Here is a 21,313-nt window from a genome sequence, read left to right on the forward strand (position 1 = left end):
TTCTCTTCTTAATCATTTGATTTACTAATTTTAAATTCTTCATATTTTCATTCCTTAATCTATTCATCTAACATCATACTGTAAAGTTTCTAAAATTCTAATTTACCAATTTTTCCTGTTAGTTTTCGGTTCTGCTACACAGCATCTTGAATTACTGGAAATGCTACTTAATCATTACCGGACTTCAGGTATTTTCTATTCCTTAAGACCTAATAGTACTGTCCTTTATATTTATTATATTATAGTGCACTAATTATGTTTCTAGCGGCTGCTGGGTGCTGATCAGGTAGCCTGTGACTCTATTCGTCAAGAAATTTCGATATCCAAGCAGCTCTCAGGACATCCCTACATTGTGGAGTTCTTAGCTGCAGCAGCTATTGACAAAACTCAAAGTAAAGAATGCCGGAATGAGTTCCTCCTCCTAAATGAATTGTGCACAGGTTAGTGACAAATGTATATGTTCAACTGAATTTGATACTGTATTGCTTTTTTATCAGTTTAAGAATGTGCTCTCTGAAGTAAATTGGGTGTAATTTTGTTTATAGAAGATAAAATACATAATTCTTTTTTTAAGTAAATGCTTGTTTATTGTTTTATAAGTTGCTTTTAAACTATGCTGGTGGCGGGTATGTTTTTATTTTGAAATTTATTTTAAAATAAAATGGCAAACTATCATAACTCCTTTCCTGGGGTGGCTTCCTCAGTGGCTCTGCTTAGTGTATGCACTGGTAATCCAGGCCAATACAATCTCACAAGGCATCTAAGGGTATCTCAGCCTACCGGGAGCGGGAACCAGAATCATGCACGCTCAAAACAAGCTTCTTTGTTTTGAGCGTGCTTAATTTCTTGAGCTTACCTGCCTCTTTGATGGGGGACATGATTCTTGTTCTTGCTCCCAGTAGGTTATTAGATAATCACATTTGCCTGATGTGTTAAATTTGGCTTTGGGATGCCAGTGCACGAACTCTAGGAAGCCACGGATTGGAGAGGGGGGGTGGTGCTACCCTAAAAAAACACAAGTTTCAGAATACAGCATATATATTAGGAAAAGCTCACACATAAATGTTCAGTTCACTACCATATGTATGTCTGCATCTCTTACATATATAAATTGTTGGACCAGAGGGAAATAATTCTGTTTCCGTCATATCTACTCTGTATTTTCACCTGTTAACGGTAAGATGTTTCTTACTTACGTAAGAAACATCGTACTTACTACTTACCTGTACATAAGTAAGATGTAAGATGATACATACTTACAATACATAAATATATATACTCTATTAGGCTTGCATAGAGGTCCCCCCCAAGGACTAACTACTAATCTTCCCCTGGATGCAACCCCACAAGTGTTGCCTAACTCCTGGGTACCTATTAACTGGCAGGTGAACAGAGGCGTTTAGTAATTTGTAAATGTTTACATGCATCCTCTAAGTTGCAAGTTTTGCAGCTTCATCAGCAATGTCATACCATGGTATTCCTACATGACTTGGTACCCAGTTGATAAGTATCTGATGACCTTGAAGTTTGAAGGTTTGCATTAATCTATAATGGGGTTGATGGGAATCTTTTTAAAATTGTTGTAATTTTATTAATTATACGTTGCAGGAGGCTCGCTTGTGGATGCTTTGCGACTCCTAGAGGGTAAATTATTACCAGTGAGCCAGGTGTGCACAATTATGTATCAGACTTCTAAAGCCGTCCAGCATATGCAGGTGAGACATATCAGGCTTTGCATTGCTATGGAAATGACAAAAAATGGTAAAATTTAATTTTTATAATGTTTGTAGATAGGGGGAAACACTTGAAGAGGGAGATGGTGCTGTAGGAAATCCATTGTGCATCACGTGAATTAAACATCTTGGTTGGCTTCTTTGTGTTTAGGCGGGGGTTTTCGTTAACCTTGTTAATCTTCGGCTTTTCATCTGTAGCGAAGTGTTGTTGGCATTCCCTGGAACATTATTTTCAACTGGAGGCTAATGTTTTGTTTTTGTTTATGCTTCATAGTTGAGTAATGGATGCATATATCATGCATATACCCAAGCATCTATTTCATTGTGACTTTAGCCCAGGGTTCTCTTCCTTGGTAGTCAGCTTGCATGTTTTCATACTCCAAGAGAGATACTTTCTCTGAGGGATTCTGGTTCCTTCTTTTTGAACTGATGACTCCCGAGTTGTTTGGTTTCCATGTAGTTCATGGGACTTGTTTTCCACTGTGAGGCCTGTTGATTTGTATAGTAGTTACCTGTGCTGTCTACATACCGTGATTTAAGGGCATGCTGGCTGGTATTCTGGTTGCCACTGGGTGCCAAGCAAAAACATCATGTTTAGGGTATTTACACCATGGCACAGTTTATTTGCCTCCTTACCTAGATTTTGGAGACTGTGTTGTGCAATTTTTTGTTACTATTTCCAAATATACCAGTACAGTAGTGCATTTACTGATACATACATTCATTTACTCATTCATCCATCTAAAAGTAAGAAAAATGCAATCTAATGAAAATAAATATTTTAAAATAGTGTATCAAGTATCTTACGTTGTATTTGGAGTACTGTAGTTAATTGAATATATCCAATGCTCCAACAGGCTCAGAATCCTCCTGTTACTCATCGAGACCTGAAAGTGGAGAACCTACTCATCAGTGAATCTGGCCATATCAAACTATGTGATTTTGGTTCAGCCATGACCAAAACTTATTCAATTGATCTGGGATGGAGTGCACATCAACGTTCTTTGCTTGAAGATGAGGTAAAGTTACAAGACATCTTTGAGATATTTTATGCATGTACTCAAGAAAACAGTTACTTTTAATTAATACAGTATGTTTGTATTTTTGTTTATCTAGTTCCAAAATTTGGATGCAATGGACCTACCAATTCACCACCTCAGGAGTGATCGGAATATTTTAAGGTTTATTCTTGAATGATTTAGATCTTCCGCTCTCCCATAATATTCGAATAATATACGTACAGATTCAATATTATAAAATTAAAAATTAGGGCACTTTCCAAGATTTGATGCATTTCTCCGCATTCAATCATGGAATAGTGTTTTGTACAGACCTTCAATATTGTGTTACTTTGGAGTCTGTGTTCCCTTATTTTAGAACCGATTTGTTGTATTAGTTAATATGATGTTAATTTATATTGGACATTGTTTATTTTTGCCAAATGTTCCTAGAATATTATTTGTTAGTTGGCATTTTGTTGGTTGCTGCATGTAGCTTTAACAATAAATCCATTTATATTTTTAATAGTATAAAGATTCGAGCTGTATTTTGCTGCCACTTCTGTAAGTACTGTACCTTCATGGTGATTATGCACACGTTGGTCAGAATCATGGCAGTCATTCAGGAACACATGCAGCATTGATGCCACGAGGGTATATCTATATACCGGTACACTACGTCATTCCGTGAACTTGCAGGACCATATATAGACACTGGGAGTCACTGGGAAATATGGTCACCCAGCCAGAATAATAGATATTAAAGGGTTCCTTTCTTAAGCCCAACACAATATAGATGTAGTCCAAACTGCCTGAACTAGCAATCAGAACATCTGCTAAATAGCCTGACCCCAACAGGTGGCAGCACCACTGCAAGGCATATCCTGTCCCTGCCCAGAATCCTCACACATTCTGACTGCACAAGTGGTTGATTAGCAGGCTGGAACCAATCATTAAGTTGTCATTATTTTAGACTTTAGCTGAGGTGAGTATACAATTTACTTTTGAAAACTCTTCTTTAGTTGCTTGATATTTTGAGTGTCCCCTATGTATATTTTTAACCAGTAGCCACTGAGTACTCAACCCAAGAGTGTAAAGTATTTACCATTTGCCAGTGACAATTTTCAACCTAGAGACTGGTACATTTCCGCACTTGGGTTGCCTGTCGAGACCTGATGTTATATTGATTGGGCAAAGCAACTGGATAACTGCTCTTGTTCATTACACAGAGAAATCCCATTATCATGATATATCAATGCAAAAAATCCACAGGAGAAAATCCTGTGGATTTTCTCATTGATATACTGTACAGTATCTCGATAATCTGATTTCTCTGTATTGAAAGAGGGGCATCAGAGGTAGAATTACTGGACGACAGAGCCAGAGTGCTTGGGGGAAATTGTGTGAAATCCTGGTTCAGCTTCAGTGGAAGCCTCGGGAATCCTTGAGGGTGCAGTAGTACTCCAGGTTGCAATTCTTTTGACCATGTCGTGGTGTAGTCGACTAGAGCATGCATCTGGGAACATCCATCTCATAGGTTCAAATCCTCATCACAGATTATTGTAGTTACTCTTGGTATGAGTGGTGCACCTGATGAACTTGCTTAGAAATGTTTGGTTATCACTTGGGGTCGAACATCAGCTGTGTGCGGTACCTTGCACGATTAGAATTGCGGAACTTTACATGCTGGGCCATTGCTTTGTTTTGTTGATTAATCTCTGCACTTCACAGTTGTTTTATACCACCAACTTTGTGTATTGTCCAAAGTCAGAGCTCTTGTATTGCTCTGACTTTGGACCGATGTTGCTGTTCCTGATGGCTGGCTTGTCCAAGTTGCTGCACCAGAGGTATCTTCTTTTCAGAGTTCTTGTTCTTCAAATAAGGGTCAGTCCTTTTGAGTCTCCTTACTTCTACATAGCATGTGGGCAATTGTCACTATCACAAGACCTATTGCTGGAGAGCTGACTTAGTTTTTGCTTTGTGCTAGTGGGTGCATTGTACCTTTTGTCCTAACTCGTGTGTCTTGGTGACCTGCAACTCTGCTAAACACAACACTTTGGTTGTCTTTAGTGACTTTTTCTTATGACTTAATAAACACATCTTCCCTCATCAGACATTAATTGGGTTTGATAGCACATCCCTTATGTCTCGCATGTCTGCCTGTTTACGTAACAGCCTGGGCAGTCGGCTTCTATTGCATATGGAATGGTTTTTCCTTGTTTTTGCTGTTAATTAGAAATTTACTGCTTGCAGCTTTCCATGCCCCAATTCTGTGTTGTTTTTGGGTACTGATGATCATTCCTATTGCTTCTGTAATTTTGCTTGGTGGGTGTAAGAGTTCTTCTACCCTAGGGTTTGGGGCATTTGCCATTATTAGTGTTCTATGGTGACCTATTTTCAACATTGAAAGTGAAAGTCTTGTCGACGTCAAACCTCTGGTTGATCAGCGCTGCCGTCTGTTGATGGGAGGAGGGTGTTATCTTTGGTGTTTGGAATAGTTTTGAGTTTTATTTTGTATGTGTGTGTACCAAATATTTCTGTGAGTGTTTTGATTTCTTATGACCCTTTCAGTTTGTAAGTGTGGTGTCTTGTGTGGTGTCATAAAGTACCAGTGAACAATCTCTGGGAAGCCACTGAAGGGTTACCTCAGAAAATATATTAAATTTTAGGGTGGGCTTGACCATTGAGGAATGTCTTGTAAAAATATAGATGCAGGATAAGAGTTAAGTCAACCTCGGGTTTATATTAAAGCCTGTGATGTGAGAAAGTTTACAGCCTACAAGGAATTCTTTGCAGCAATATCCTATGAGGAGAGTCAATCATGTGGGTTCTGTTAACTAAATAGAATATTTGCTCTTGGCAGCTTTCCTTGGGTAGCCTGACCCAAACAGGTGGCAGCACCACTGCAAGGCATATTCTGTCCTAGCCCAGAATTCTCACATTCTGACTGTACAAGTGATTGATTAGCAGGCTGGAACCAGTCATTAAGCACTGATGTTTGGTCCCTAGTTTTCTTTGGTCAGTTAGTTAATACTGCGGGTCTTAATTCTGCAGTGCCTGTGTTTACACTTGGCACTTTTCAGAACTATAGTCTCCAGTGCCATCATACAATGGGTTTGTACTTAAGGTTTCAGCCACTAGGATCTTCATTCCAGCATAGGCTAATCCTGTCAAATATGTGGTAAATGATTTAGGTGATTTTTGTGTGGGGCTATACTTTTAGAAGTGGCAGCATACTAATTCACAGACATTATGCTTTGAACTTGTGAAAAATCCCCTTTCTGAGCATATTCATACTGCATCTCCCTTTACCCTTCCTCCCCAAGAACTTTCTGACCCATGCTTTCTTGGGAAACTCTTGGTCAGAATGTATGTGGTGATTCTGGGTTGGGGCTAGGCCTGCCTTGCAGTTGTACTGCAGTTCGAACAGACCATTTTGATAATCTGTATTCTGGCTGGGTAACTTTACAATTTGGTGGCTTCCAGTACCGTTAACACGATTTTGCAAGAGTGCAGCATGATTCAGTGTACATATGTAGTTTCTGATAGCATTGATGTCTTAAATGTTCCTGCTTGACAAGGCTCAGAGGATCACTATCCCTCTGGGAGAAGCAGCATATATTTGCTCAGAAAAGGACTTTTGATAAGCTAAATGCATACTTTGTCTTATGGAATAATGCTAGATGGGGAAGGAGATGGGTCTTTGCCCTAATGTTCTTGATAACAATTCTAGTTTGATGTCTTTTGCTATTATTTCTTATTTTTTCTTAATAAGGCATATGTCATAAATTATGTGGCATATTGTCAAAAGGTCTTTTGCAAGTATTCCCATATGTGACTTATGTGACTAATATTTCAAGAAAGTACTATAAACACACACACAATGATCCCACATATAAGTACAGTAGGTACTTTCATAAAATTGCATGGGCCATGGTGCAGATATAGGGTACTACAGTATAAAATGTCATGGTAAACATACTTTTGATATTAGCTAAGTTAAAGATTCACTATTCAGTTACAATGTGTTGAATGTGTTACAGATGGCACAGCACACCACACCAATGTACCGTGCTCCAGAAATGCTAGATACATGGAATAACTATACCATAAATGGCCAGGCAGATATCTGGGCACTGGGCTGCATCCTTTACTACCTCTGCTATCTTAAACATCCTTTTGAAGATTCTGCTAAACTAAGGTAAGTTTACATTGTGTGAGGTTTTATTCATTTCTAATATTGGTTATAATTCCATATTTTGCATGTAATCATCTCCTTTGTGGACAATGTGTTTGCTGTTTATTGCTTCCCATATTTACTGTTTTCCGTCATCTAGAAACTGAGTCTGCTCGGGCTTTCGCTCTTGGAGGGCAATACACTTCTTTGGTGGGACTAGGTATAAGATGGGCAGTTTTGATTATACTGTAGTCCCGTGGACTTAGGAGGACCAGTTCCTCGGATGCCATTCAAGCTTCCCAGTCGATTCCTGTGTGTACTTTTCCTGTTATCCTTGAGATCTCCTTAACATTTACACTACTTCTTGTGGGCTCTGTGGGATGGCAGGGACACAGGTAAGTGAAGGCTGATTCATGACTTGCATGCTTTTTTCATCTTCTAAACCTGAGACTTGTCCGGTGGGTGACCTACATTTTTTTTTGGTCAGGGACCGGAAGACTGCGTATATAATGCATATACTTTAGGCTTGTTTCTGTTTACCCCAAAGGTTGAATTATTGACTCTTACCTAGGATGCAACACCGTGTTGCATCCTCCAGTTAGCTAATTCCCAGATACCTATTTGCTGCAAGGTGAACAGAGGTACTAGGTGAAAGGAAACTTGTTCAACCATTTCAGTCCTGCCCAGGAATTGAACCTGGGATTGATTGTGAGTTGAGAGTGACGCTGGCTATACTAGGATACAATCAGTAATTAAAATGTCGTGTAAAGATGTGACGTGCGAAAGTCGCTAAATTGTAGGATTGAGTGTATCGAGTTTCTCATTTAATTAATAAAATGATGTTGCCTTTATTCTTATATTCTTTCATTGAGGGCTGCCTGTGTGTTATTGCTGATAACTAATTTTATTTCTTACACAGATATTTGCCATTAATTATTCCTCCTATTTATTAATTGTTTATTTACAGTACTGTATTTTTATTCTTTTGCAGAATTGTTAATGGTAATTTTGCTATTCCTACCAATGATGGCAAATATGATTGCTTTCATGAGCTAATACGAGGCATGCTGAAGGTAGACCCAAACCAAAGATTTAAGATATCAGATATCTTGGATAGATTAGCTGCCATTGCAGAGACCAAAGATTTTGACATGAAGGCTCCACTAACAATAAAATACAAGAAGATTGACTTGACATCTCCAGGTTAGTGTAAAAACAAATTATATTTATTTTTAATTCTTAAACCTCTCAACTAATTTAAAGTCCTGTATGCATGAGCATATGCAAAAAGTTCTATGCATGGGAATTTTTCTTCACAATACAAATGTAAAAAACCATATACGTATGGTGATTTGATTACAGGAGGTACTCACAGATAATAATTTGAGCCCTTTATTAAGGGGGTCCAATGTGTGTGTGTCTATATATATTTATAATACTGAATCAAATCATGCTAATTTGTGTAAATTTTGTCTGATATAAATGGCAGTACTTCAGCCTGAGAGTAATGGAAGGGTTAATGAAAGGCGGTGCGGTGCTCCCGACCGTCCCCCTGCCCGTCCTCCTGCTCCACGGTCTCCACTACCACAACGACCACCACCTCCAGCCTCACAACCCCAGCAAGGTGTGGCCATATTCAATTTTGCATCACTGTTAATGTCAGGATTGTCAAACTCCTTTGCTATGGTGGGCCATGACCTAGAAGACCTTTTTCCCTACAAGGGCAAGAGAAAACTCATAAGAGAAAAAGCACTCATAAGAGAAAAATATTAATAATAATAATAATCATCATTTACTTTATTTCATGTCCTTAGAGTTTTGTTAGTTTGAAGTGCTCATGGGGGCCTTTTCATATACCCTCAATGTATATTGCTTTGGGTGTTGTGTGTAAATACCTAAGTGTAGTTACAGTAGTTACAGCATGAGAGCTATGCTCATGGTGTCCTGTCTTTCAAGTACTCTTTGACTTACGATGCTTCGAAGCTATTGAGAGTTTTGGCCTCCACCACCTTCTCACTTGTTCCAACCCTCTTATCATGCTGCAACAGAGAACCTTCTAATATTTTTTTGGACCTCTGTTTCCTTAGCTTGAATCCGTGTTCTCTTGTTCTTGAAATTGCAGGTTTCAAGAAGATCTCGTTGTCAATTTGGTAAATTCCTCTTATTATTTTGTGATCATATCGCCTCATTTTTTTTTCTATCTTGTAGTTTTGGCATATTTAACACTTCTAGCCCCTCCTCAAAGCTCATGATTTTGAGTTCTGAAAGCCATATAATAGCATGTCTTTGTACCTTTTCAAGCTGCATATTTCCATTTTAGTGTCTCAAAAGTAGTGTTTTTTTTTTTAGTCACCATCTACATGTTGAAAAGATTCTGAGGTTGGAAAGTGTAGCATAGACTCCTCACATTATGGCCTTAATGTTGTCCTCTGGTGACAGAACTTTCCAGACCCACTCCCTAGATATTTTTCTTTGTCAGAGTTCTTTAATGCCTTTCCACATAATTTATAGGTTGTGTGTGTGTGGCATATTTTCTCCTATTCCACATGCCACAATGTCATTTATTCACAGTGAATTCCATCTGCCAAGTGTTAATCCATATACTGTGTATATATTTTGTCAAAGTCATCTTGAAGGGCACGACAGACAATTGTCAAAGTTTCTTATCTTCCCTGGTAACTTCAGCAAATGTGTTCATATAATTGTGTATCTTTCTGGAAGAGCTTTCATATAGATGATAAACTGAACCCCTGTGGTGCTCCACTAGTAACATTTCTTCAGCCTGATACATTGCTTCTGATTATTGCCCTCATTTTTGTCACTTTTATTTTTATCCATGTCAGAAGTCTTCCTGTCACACCTCCAGTATCGATGTTTGTATTTGTTAGTGTTTTAAATTTGTTATAACTAACAATAATGTATTATCAGCTTTTTTTTTATTTTTCAACTAGATATTATTAAATTTTGATTCAAGTGATTTTTATGACAGGATGTCTGTGATAAAATATAATGGATTTTGTGTGTGTGGTTCAGAACATGATTAAATTTAGTTTTCCAACATTAGAATGTTTCCTATATTTTTGTCAATAATCTTGCTAATTTATAGCAGTCATGACGTAATGTAATTGTGCTTGCTTCAGTGTACTGTCTCGACACAAGTTAGTTCGTCCATAGTGTCAACAGGATCTCGGTGATAAAGTCTTCAGAAAGAAGTTCAGTTTGCCTGCAGTAACCAGATTGGTATTTACAGATCGTAATATGTGTAATTATGTTGCAGGTATGAGTGGGCAAGGTGTACAGCCTCAGCAACAACCAGCTGCTGGTGGTGGTTTATTTTCTTCTATTAAGGGATACTCGGGCAGTATCTTCAAGAACCTCAAGGATACATCCAGCAGAGTCATGCAGACAGTTAGCCAGTATGTGGTGCCTCATACACTTTTAACACTTCATATTTTGTATCTGTAATAATTACATATTATACTGTACTAGACAAGTCCTATGCAGACGATGAATCACAATAACGTGGCTGAAGATATGATGACCAAACCACACGTCAGAAAATGAAGAAATGATGATGTTTCAGTTCATCCTGGGCCTTTATCAAGTTGTGTAGTAGAAGAGAGGGAGGTACAGTTAAATTCGGTTGACCAGACCACACACTAGAAAGTGAAGGGACGACGACATTTTAGTCCGTCCTGGACCATTCTCAAGTCGATTGAGAATGATCCAGGACGGACCGAAACGTCATCGTCCCTTCATTTCCTAGTGTGTGGTCTGGTCAACGTACTTCAGCCACATTATTGTGATTCATCGCCTGCAATTAAACTACGTCTCTGAACCTCTGAAAAGAATGGCAAAATTTTCAGTTTACATTACTGTACTATTCTGTATAGTACTGTAAATAGTATGCATTTTCATTTGACAGTGAAAATGCATACTGTAAGTACAGTATATACATATAAAATCCTTAAAAGGCAAAAGTTTTCATTAGTTTACTAATCTGTATCCAACATATAAATATTACATGCATCACAGTACTATACACGGGATAGGGATTTCTCATTTTTATAAAAGTACAGGTACAGGTAAATAGAAATTAAATTTTTTCAGGTCAATTACTCGGACGGATCTTGATCTCTCTCACATTACGTCACGTGTGGTTGCTATGTCGTACCCAGCCGAAGGGTTAGAGTCGGCTTACAGAAATCATGTTGACGATGTTAAAGGTAAGGGTAAAGCACTTCGTACGGAGAGATGTTCTTTTATTGTATTATTACATACTGCATATAGATAATTGTAGATTTTCTAAATTTCCACTAAATACAAAGTTTTTTATTGCCTATTATACTGTGGATTGTGTGAAAGTATCATCAAGTTGAATAGAGTCTAATGATTTATATTTGTAGGAGCACAAAAGGTGATTTCTGATTTGAATTTTCCTTAAAAAAAAAAAGATCCAAAAATTCTCAATTATTTGACTTATGATATCAATAGCTTTATACTGTATATACATTATAATGTCATGTAATAAATTAATCTGATTAGGCATTAAATTTTCATTGCCCACCAAACTAGCTATCAGCGCAACAGCAGTGCTGCTATTTTGAGTGCTATTTTTCATTCATTCAAATAAAAAAAGTACTGTATTTGGCTGATTTCTTTCAAATGAAGTTTAAAGTATTGCTAAATAAAGACTGCTTATGCTAAGAGAAACAAGAATGGACCAATTACTGTATTGCAAAAAATTAAAAAAATCTGAAATGGCCTCAAATATTAAACATATCTTATGAAAACTGGTTATGTTCACTTTACTTATTGAGCTGCTATAATGCTTGAAAAGTGATTGCAGTACTATAATTTTCAAAATGTCTCTTACAGCGGTTTTGGATGGCAGACATCCAGGGCATTACGTGATCTATAATGTATCTGGTCGCCAGTATCATTCAACGAAATTCACTTCGAGGGTGGTGGAAGGAAACTGGTCTGGGAAAAAGGCCCCTACATTGGGTGCTCTTTATAACTTGGCCTGCAGCATCCATGATTACTTAGCTAAGGACCCTAAGAACATTGTAGTAATCCACTGCATTGTAAGTAATTTATTTAATATTGTACTGTACATAGTGTTCTTGTTATATGGATGTTCCCATATGGCTTGTAGCAAAGAACAAACTGGATCATAAATATATAGATAATAAATTGGGAGACACACCAGTTATTATCCTGGTATGTGAAAATATCATGATAACGTGTTGACGTGCACAAGCTCTATAGAATGGGTGTTGTCTGATGAATAAAGTCATCTCTCAAGCTACAATAGGTATAAAAATAAAATACAAATTTAGCCAAAGGCAATTATGTTAAAGGTAACATTACCTCTTTTTTGTTCACAACATATTAGGATGGTAAAGCTTCAACTGCAATGCTGGTGTGCTCATTCCTCCTGGTATCTCATGCTTTCAAGAGACCTGAACAAGCACTCAATATGTTTGCAATTAAAAGATGCCCACCTGATCTTCAGCCATCTCAGTTCAGGTAAAAAGTGTGTCACTAATATTTATATAATCAAATATTTGTGCCTAATTATTGCTATAATAATGGGAAAGTTTATTTAAGTACAGTAAGTCTCTTGAGAGATTTATGAATATTAAAATACAGTAACAGGGAAATATTAAAGTTGTAAGACAGGATCAAATCTGTATCCTTGAACTCCTTGGGCACGCACACTACCAACTGGTATCAAATGATGCCATCCAAACTTCGTGTGACTCGCCTAGTACTTTGGGTTGAGATGCTTTTAAGTCGATTGTGGCCCTGTTGGTAGTGCATGTACCTGAAGGAGTTCAGGAATTCAGGTTTGATCCCATTGTCTGGCTTCAATAATTTGTCATGATACTGTATATCACATTCTTGCAAATTTCATTGTGTAGAGTAACATAGGTTTGATATTTGGTTCATTAAGTGACCTAAAGCTCATAATTACATAGTGATGTAGAATTTATGAAATTGGAAGGTTATCTAGAGGTTATCTTGAGATGATTTCGGGGCTTTAGTGTCCCTGTGGCCCGGTCATCAACCAGGCCTCCACCCCCAGGAAGCAGCCCGTGACATGCTCAAATCTCAAAATATTTTTTACTGGTATACAGTATAGGTATTGTAGCTTCTTTTAAGGGACACAGCTTTGTTTTCTTCTTTTAATAAGCTTGAGTGGTTATGTGAGTTTAGTTAGAGTATTGCTGATGAAATTCTTTTTATTTAGTCAACTACATCATTTTACCATTCTTGCTGTCATTGGGTTGAGAGGTATTAGTCTGTAATTACCTAGTGTAATTACTTATACTCTACCTGCCTATAGAGGATAAGACAAACAGTGGTCTATAAAAAATGAAGTTTAAGGTATTAGTAAAAGGAATTTTTGTAAAAGTAATTATAATTTTTATGTGATAAGCAGCACCATTATCATCCAGCCAGTCATCCACTGCAGCATTTCTCTTCTTCAAAGACTGGGTATATACTACTGCTTGTGTGTTATCATATATTAACAAGTACAACATTCACCGGTCATTAGTTGATATTATTTAACGTACACTGTTCTTTCAGTTCTTGCTTCCTGTTATACTTACCATGATGGCCCACCTTTGCCTTCTCTATTCATAAACTCAGATTTGCTGGAGTTAACTCTTTACTATTACCATTCATTTGTTATCTTGACCTAAACCTTCTCAGTACTGTAAATTTTCTCAATAGAATATTATGAGTTGTTAAGATTTGCCATGTACTGTGCATCTTTCTATGATATTTCATTGCGTACTCTGACTTTTCTTCAAACTTTATACATACTAGTAGTTCTTAGAAGCTCCAGCTCTGCTCTGATTCTTGGCTCTTCATGTTTGTACCACACCAGCATTTCATTTTCATATATTTCTACAACTGCAATCAATCAAAAATGTTATTCATAAAAGGTTATAAATTTATCATTAATTTTGCATTAAATTACAGTATGTACATTAGTTACACAATAACAGTATAGCACATAAGCATTGTTATTATACTGTGGTATAACCTTGAGGTTACTTTGAGGTGCTCCCGGGGCTTAGAGTCCCCGCGCCCCGGTCGTCGACCAGGCCTCCTGGTTGCTAGACTGATCAACCAGGCTGTTGGACGCGGCTGCTCACAGCCTGACGCACGAATCACAGCCTGGTTGATCAGGTATCCTTTGGAGGTGTTTATCCAGTTCTCTCTTGAAAACTGTGAGGGGTCGGCTAGTTATGCCCCTTATGTATATTGGAAGCGTGTTGAACAGTCTCGGGCCTCTGGTGTTGATAGAGTGTACTACAATTTGGATTTTATTCTTCTTAACCAGAGCTTTCATTGCACCAGTCACCAGTGATGGTGTGTACTATCTGGAGCTTTCAAGTAACCTCATTAATTATGTATTCTTGCTGAAAGGTGAGAACAACCATCTTTGGATCAAACTGTTTGTTTTCATAGATCTTTGTGTCTGTGATGTTGGTGCAGTGAGTTTATGTGACTTTAAAGTTTTTACCTTCATGATTGCCTTCCAGGTGAATGCTACATAGATTCCTCAGCTTGGTGTCTTCTTTTGATTATTACTTACCTTACCAGATAATATCATGATTGTTCTAAATTGAAATTGAAGGTCAATAAAGATTTTTTTGCCCAATGCATTTTTCTTAGGTTTTAAATTGTTCATATTATAGATGTTACAATATTTAAAGACTGCTTAAAAGGAAATCTTTTGATATTGATGTGCTTGTGCTTTAAGATAATGTAATTTTTATGCTGAATATACAGTACACTGATGTATGTTGACCAGACCACACACTAGAAGGTGAAGGGACGACGACATTTCGATCCGTCCTGGACCATTCTCAAGTCTAATCCCAATCGACTTGAGAATGGTCCAGGGCGGACCGAAACGTCGTCGTCCCTTCACCTTCTAGTGTGTGGTCTGGTCAACATACTTCAGCCACGTTATTGTGACTCATCGCCTGCATACAGTACACTGAGCTTTGTAGCCCATTGTTATTGAGTGTAGAGGATGTGAAAAATGGCCAGGTGCCATTTGGAGTTGTCTTAATATACTGTATCAGTAATATTCTCATTAAGTATAATTTCATTTTATCATATGAATAGATCACAAGTTTATAGGACTTCTAGTTTTATTATTGTTATTTGAAAGGATATATATAATTTCAGGTATCTTGAGTATATTCGTGATCTGGTGTCTTCTCCGCCAACTGTGCCACATTTTAAGCCTGTGACGCTGACCTCGATCATTGTCTCGCCTATCCCACTCTTTACGCAGAGAAGGTAACTTGTATTTCTTCAGATTTTATGCTTAGCACTTAGGAGTTTGTTATATGTCTATTTAAATTTTGATCTTTGTACTCTCCTGGGTCAATTTTGAGAGCTAATTATATATATGATATTTGTCTTAGACTTAATTTTCATTCTAACATCACACACTTGCATAACGTGAATTTTAATTTTGAGTAGTTGGTTGCAAACATGTATTTGTAGAGCAAATTCGCAATTTACAAAGTGTTTAGAAAAGTATTTTTCCCGGCATTTTTTTTTTTTTTTATTCCCAAAGGAGTAAGGACTTAAGGCTCGATCTGGGAGCAGTGTTTTGGCACTAGCGAGAGTTTAAAGATCTTTGGGTGTCCCTGATTATTTATAGATTGTATTTCTCTCATGAATTCAGTACTTGTGGTGTGACCTTTTACCACTTCATTCACAGTTCTCTTAGCTTCAGACAGTGACTTCAGTGCTTTGCTCCACATTGAGTACACGTGTCCATTATTTCACCTTGTGTGTGTGTGTATACCATCTTATTTACCCAACAGCACTCCTTTATATATATATATATCAGTTTTTATCTTTTCATGAGCATTGCTAGCCTTTGGTACTAGCCATCACAATTTTCAGATTTTGCAGATTCCTAACAGGATCCTTTTTCCTTTGGTGGAAGAAGGCTACCTTGTTCCTGAATTCTTCAGGTCTTTCTTAGGGGCTCATTCTCTGCATCTATTAATAGTGGACTCCTCATTCCTTCCCTTCCCTACAATTTTGGACTTGGCAGCACCTTGTCCAGATGCCGAAGTAGCTTGTGGCATTGGGTGGCGGTGGACTACAAAGTCCTTCTTGGCAGAGATCCTCCATTCGTGTACAGTACACGAGATATTCTTGGAGCAGTTCTAAGTTGATTTCATTTCTTCTTGTGAGACTTCTACCTTTTCTGCCTGGTCATCTGCTGAGCTGCAGATGCTTTTCTCAGCAAGTCCACTATGGGCTCACCATAGCCCGTGCTACTTGGACCTTTTTGTTCCGAGTAGCTGAATCTAAAACAAGAAGAAGCTTTTCTCAAATTGGTTGACTCCTCTCCTGCAGGATACTGTGATGGACTTTTAAGTGGTTTGCTTGTGGCTGTAAGTTGCCAATATTTGACTTTACTCAGTAGTCTGCTTCATTGCTTTCTCTCTCACTTGCTTTCCCATTTTTTTCCCAAGAGGTGAATGTTAATTGCGTTTTTGGTGGCAGTGGGTGTGCCTTATGTTTCTTTACATTAAACATGAGTTTTAGGGGTAAAAATGCATCTATTACAATGACAAATAAGGTATGTTCAACAAATTAGTAAAGAGAATCCAAGTTATTTTGTTTGTAATAAGAATATATATGTGTGTGTGCTATTGTTTTTACTGTTAAAAACAAGAATATTTAAAATTAAGTAGTGAAGAATAGCATAGTCTTGATGCAATAATAGGTCTAAACCTGAGTTTGGGGGTACAATATAAATCTGGCCATTCAGGTGGAAGTCCACTGTACATACACAGTACTGTAGTAAGATTAGGAATAAAACCTCAGTTACCCAAATGCATTTAATCTGTATCTAGTTTTTTATTTGTGAAATCTATAACACTTTAATTTCAGAGATGGAGCACGTCCTTATGTAGAAGTTTGGCAGGGTGAACACAAAATGCTCTCTACCCTTCAAGAATATGACCACATGAGGTTGTATATGCCACCAGACAATAAGGTGAGTTCAAGGAAAGTGTGTGTGTGTGTGTGTGTGTGTGTGTGTGTGTGTGTGTGTGTGTGTGTGTGTGTGTGTGTGTGTGTGTGTGTGTGTGTGTGTGTGTGTGTGTGTAGATTTAAAAACATTTGCCAGATTAGGATCTACAGTATATCATTATCATGACCCCTTTATATCCCATCATTATTGTAATCATCACTGCCACTTCTGTCAGGATTTTTTTTATTTGTTTTCATAATAATAGGAAAAGTTGGATACAGGTAAAGAATGACTTTTGACAGTATGTCTCACCCTCATTACTCTGGAAACTTTATAAGAGTATTTTACTATTGTATTGTACTACATTACTATTTCTACATATCCACAGCAGTATGATTCAGATTCACAAATTTCCCCTCTTCTAAATAATTTATCATGCTTTGGGAATCTATATCCAGATTTTTTAGTTTTCTGTTAGCAGGTGATACAGTACACACTATATATAAACAATAAATATCCTAAAAATGTCGCACTTTTATATATTAACTTTCCATTTTGTAGCACAAGCTGACCTTTGTAACCAGTGACAGGAAAATGGTTATAGTACTGTATAGTATAGTACTGTACACACATCAAGCCTTTTCAACTTTGTAATGTACTTGCATATTTAACATACACTGTGTATAAATCTGCATTGCTCTGTATGCAGGAATTTAGAGGTCTAAGAAATTACCATAAAATTCAAATTATTCTGCAAGAGTTGTAAAAATGTAAAACTTAACTAAAATTATTATGAACTAATGTTTTAATATAAACTGGATGAGGGTACTAGGACTAGGTACCATGAGGCATGGTACTAGGACACCTTGGGGGATTTGCACCTAACATTTGGTCAATTGTGTGCAAATAAATAAAGTTATTCCACCCATTGTGTAAACTAAATTGAAATGGGAGAACATATAAACAATCTAACTTTCACATCTCAGCCATCTTCCTTACATCACAAGTTGACGTAATTGTCACACGAATCAACAGACACATTGATCCCCTCACCCCATCTTCCTCTCGACATTTACAAAATTAAAAAATACTGTACTTTGATTTATTTCATGCATTCGTATCATTTTATAAAAACAAATTACTGTACAGGTATTTGTTTTCATTGTCTCTTTTTGCTCACAGACAGTGTGGCAGTTTATAAAAGCTGTAGTTAAAGGGTTAAGTGAATTTCCAAAATGGTGCCAAATTGACTTGAAATTTGAAGCGTCTTCTTGTCTAGTATTTCTAATGTGTAATGCCACAATCACAGATTTTGGTGCTATAATCACAAAGCGTACAATTCATACCAGTGTTGCTTGACTAGTACCTTTTCCCCACAACAAATATTGAAGTTTATGGGGGTAATAAATGCTCCCAATTCTATGGGAGCAATTCCTTTTTAAGCTTCCTTAAATTTTGTATTGATTTTATTGTTTAAGTTTTGACCCAACTTGAAGATCGAGGGTACAGTATAGCTGCAAAGTAAATTGATTTTGTTCTCTTAATTTATATTTCAGATCATCATTCCTATCAATATTCACTTGGTGGGTGATGTATGTGTATATATATATCATGCTCGAAAGATGATGGGAAAGGTAATAGGGGTGAAGATTGCTCAACTGCAGTTTCACACAGGCTTCATACCAGAAGAAGATACTTCATTAAAGTTTGGTCTGTAAGTATTATCATCATGTTCTTATGATTGTCAAGTCTTTAGGCACAATGTGGAAACATTATCCTGAATGTTTATGTTGTTATTGCTGGCCAGCTTTTCAATATTTTGTATTTGTTGTGCATAATGCAGTATTTAGATACTTGGGACCACAAAGAAATCACAAAAAATGTGATGTATCTGAGAAAATAGTGAGGCCATGATGGGATCCAACCCACACTCCTGGACTTCCCGGGCACACGCACGACCGACTGAACCGTGATGAGGTGTCGCATCATATGACTTCTATATTTTCTCATACTTGGAAGTATTGATTTAGCTTTGACTTGTTTGAGTTAGACCAAATAATAAAATATTTTACCCCACGAGTCTCTGACAAACAGGAACTGAAGACCTCCATGCAGATGTCATCAGTCTGGCTGATGAACTTGTAACTCTGGTAGACGTCAGTATCTGCAGTACCTTTGTGGCTGTCATTCTTGGCTCAAAACTTTCCCAACTGGAAGATTACCTAGCATTATTTTTCTGTAATAGTAATTGCATAGATAGCTTACAGGTTTTTAACCCACTTCTAAATGTTATACTATCCAACTGAGTAAATTTATAATATCCATTAGCTTAAATAGCCTTTTAGAAGCTTATTCAGTGAGAATTATAAAACTTGGCATGAATAATTTATACGCATGATGCTTATCTTATCAGATAATTCCTCTTGAACAACTGCCGTAGTTATTGCCTCTTTGTAACTCCATGTTTTTATTCCAGTGCTGGTGGAATACTAATTGAAAAGCCTTAGTGAAATTATTTCTGTGCAGTATAAGCATACTTGGACCCAGATAAAAGCTGAATAAGTGTGTAGTGCTGTTAGTGATGGACAGAGTTGTGAAGTGCTGGAAAAGGTGTAGGATGTGGTTGCCTAATTGTACCAGTTGGCTGGTTGCTACAGTGCTTCCCTTTCCTCTCCATCAAGGCATAAACCACAGAGACAAGGAACCAACACAAAAGGTCCTGCAACTACAAACATTACATACACAAGGGTGTGAGAGTCCCTGAACCCAGCAAAAAGAGTACTGGAGACAACCAGAGCTTGTCATTGCTTGCCTGCATTGGTGCCTAACATACAGAACACAACTTTTCAAGGCTACAAGCAGCATAGTCGGGCTCTGAACTGGGTGAAAGATATATTTCAAGTCATCCAACTGAGATATGTGGTAAGCAAGCACATGGTAACTGGAATACTTAACCTAAACAGCCTACAAGTGGAAAAACCATGCTAGAGAAAACTTCAAATCCTATCTTCTCGCAATAAAAAAGGGGTTTCAGACATTTCTGGAATAATAAAATAATCTTTTAACATCACATCCAAAGCATTTACCTGGCTAATTGTACAAGGTTTCAATGCACGCTTGATCTGGAACCAAGTGCAACATGCACTAATGTCACTTCCCTCAACAGGCTTCACTTTGGTGTACAAGTTCTGAAGCACTACCTAGGGCAGGGTAAGACTCGAGAGGCATCCACCCAAATGAGGAACCCCAAAACCCCAGAGATGGTAACTTGGGTAGTTAAGTCTTTCCTAACAGTGCCAGGGAAGAGAGCACTGAAACAAAGCTGGAGTGGACTAAGGCAGCGAGACACACTAGGTGACTAGCATACATCTGAATTGCATTCAAAGCATGACCTCCTTCACTCAGACCTAAGCCCTAAAGAAAGAAAGCTACTTATCTGAGAAGTAAAGTCTCTGCATGATTTTTGACAGATCGAGGAAGCGCCATTTAAGAGGGTGAAATGTTCCTCTTGAATATTCATATATGTAACATAATATTTCATTTGCTCCCTACTTACTAACCACTTCCACGCAGGCTTATTCCTTACCATACCCTGTGTTTTATTCACACACACCATGTCTGCCCAATTTTTACCAGCAGCTCGTTCTCTTGATTTATTACTTCATAATTTTTTTTCCCTCACCAGAAACATATAAACTCATGTAAATAAGGTCAATACACAGAAAATGTCATTGTTAATGTACTTGAAAAATTACTAATACATTGTATTTATAATGGAATGATCACTTTCATTTAAAATGTGACATTAGGTGAGAGGATGGGTTGCAGAACATCTCTCTGAAATTCACTTAAATGTACAGCACTCTCTTCACCAGTCTAACATCACCCAATTGTTCAACATGCCCAATTGTTCACTATGCCCAATTCATCTTTGTCTGTTCCTCTCATTCTTGGGTTTTATTGACTTTAAGTAGCCCCCTCCACATCTCTGCATAGGATTTTCATTCTGTTTTTCTTCTCTGTAGTCACAGTTTCTCCGATTTCCCACTTCTACAGCCCTAATCTTGATTTTTGACATTCATACCGTGCTATCATACAACTAAAGATAAATTTCTGCACTGTCACTCCTTCACACAGACGTCTGTTGCATCTGTTCGTCTTGTTTTTCCTAACAAGGGCTTTCATTGCAATAGCCACTTTCCTGACTGAACCCTGCTATCAATTTTGATTATATATATGCAGTACTGTACTCCAATAAGTACTTACACAACTCCTGTATTTATTACACACACAAATCACAATAGCGTGATGCATCAAATGAACAAATCCACATGGGCCGTGACGAGGGTTTCAACCTACGTCCGAGAGGATG

The 21,313-nt window shown here is 37.5% G+C and overlaps 1 protein-coding gene across 9 annotated transcripts in view; it reads left to right on the forward strand.

Annotated features, from left to right (window-relative positions):
* Window positions 1-21,313, forward strand: part of aux (cyclin-G-associated kinase) — a 48,460-nt gene that overhangs the window by 5,834 nt on the left and 21,313 nt on the right. For 8 of the 9 annotated variants that reach the window (XR_011222274.1, XR_011222249.1, XM_069302111.1 and 5 more), the window contains exons 3-15: window positions 266-440; window positions 1,609-1,715; window positions 2,591-2,752; window positions 6,775-6,932; window positions 7,900-8,111; window positions 8,398-8,532; window positions 10,186-10,324; window positions 11,019-11,134; window positions 11,787-11,995; window positions 12,307-12,440; window positions 15,126-15,239; window positions 16,860-16,965; window positions 18,498-18,655. Coding sequence is in view for 7 of the 9 variants with exons in the window: in XM_069302111.1 (XP_069158212.1) it covers window positions 266-440; window positions 1,609-1,715; window positions 2,591-2,752; window positions 6,775-6,932; window positions 7,900-8,111; window positions 8,398-8,532; window positions 10,186-10,324; window positions 11,019-11,134; window positions 11,787-11,995; window positions 12,307-12,440; window positions 15,126-15,239; window positions 16,860-16,965; window positions 18,498-18,655 (1,925 nt within the window). In the remaining 2 variants the exon portion in view is untranslated. Of the gene's footprint in view, window positions 1-265; window positions 441-1,608; window positions 1,716-2,590; window positions 2,753-3,587; window positions 3,717-6,774; window positions 6,933-7,899; window positions 8,112-8,397; window positions 8,533-10,185; window positions 10,325-11,018; window positions 11,135-11,786; window positions 11,996-12,306; window positions 12,441-15,125; window positions 15,240-16,859; window positions 16,966-18,497; window positions 18,656-21,313 lie in introns of those variants that run through there. The other variant, XM_045748483.2, reaches the window with a different exon arrangement.

Source organism: Procambarus clarkii, chromosome 1, assembly GCF_040958095.1.
Source record: "Procambarus clarkii isolate CNS0578487 chromosome 1, FALCON_Pclarkii_2.0, whole genome shotgun sequence".
NCBI classification, from domain to species: domain Eukaryota; kingdom Metazoa; phylum Arthropoda; class Malacostraca; order Decapoda; family Cambaridae; genus Procambarus; species Procambarus clarkii.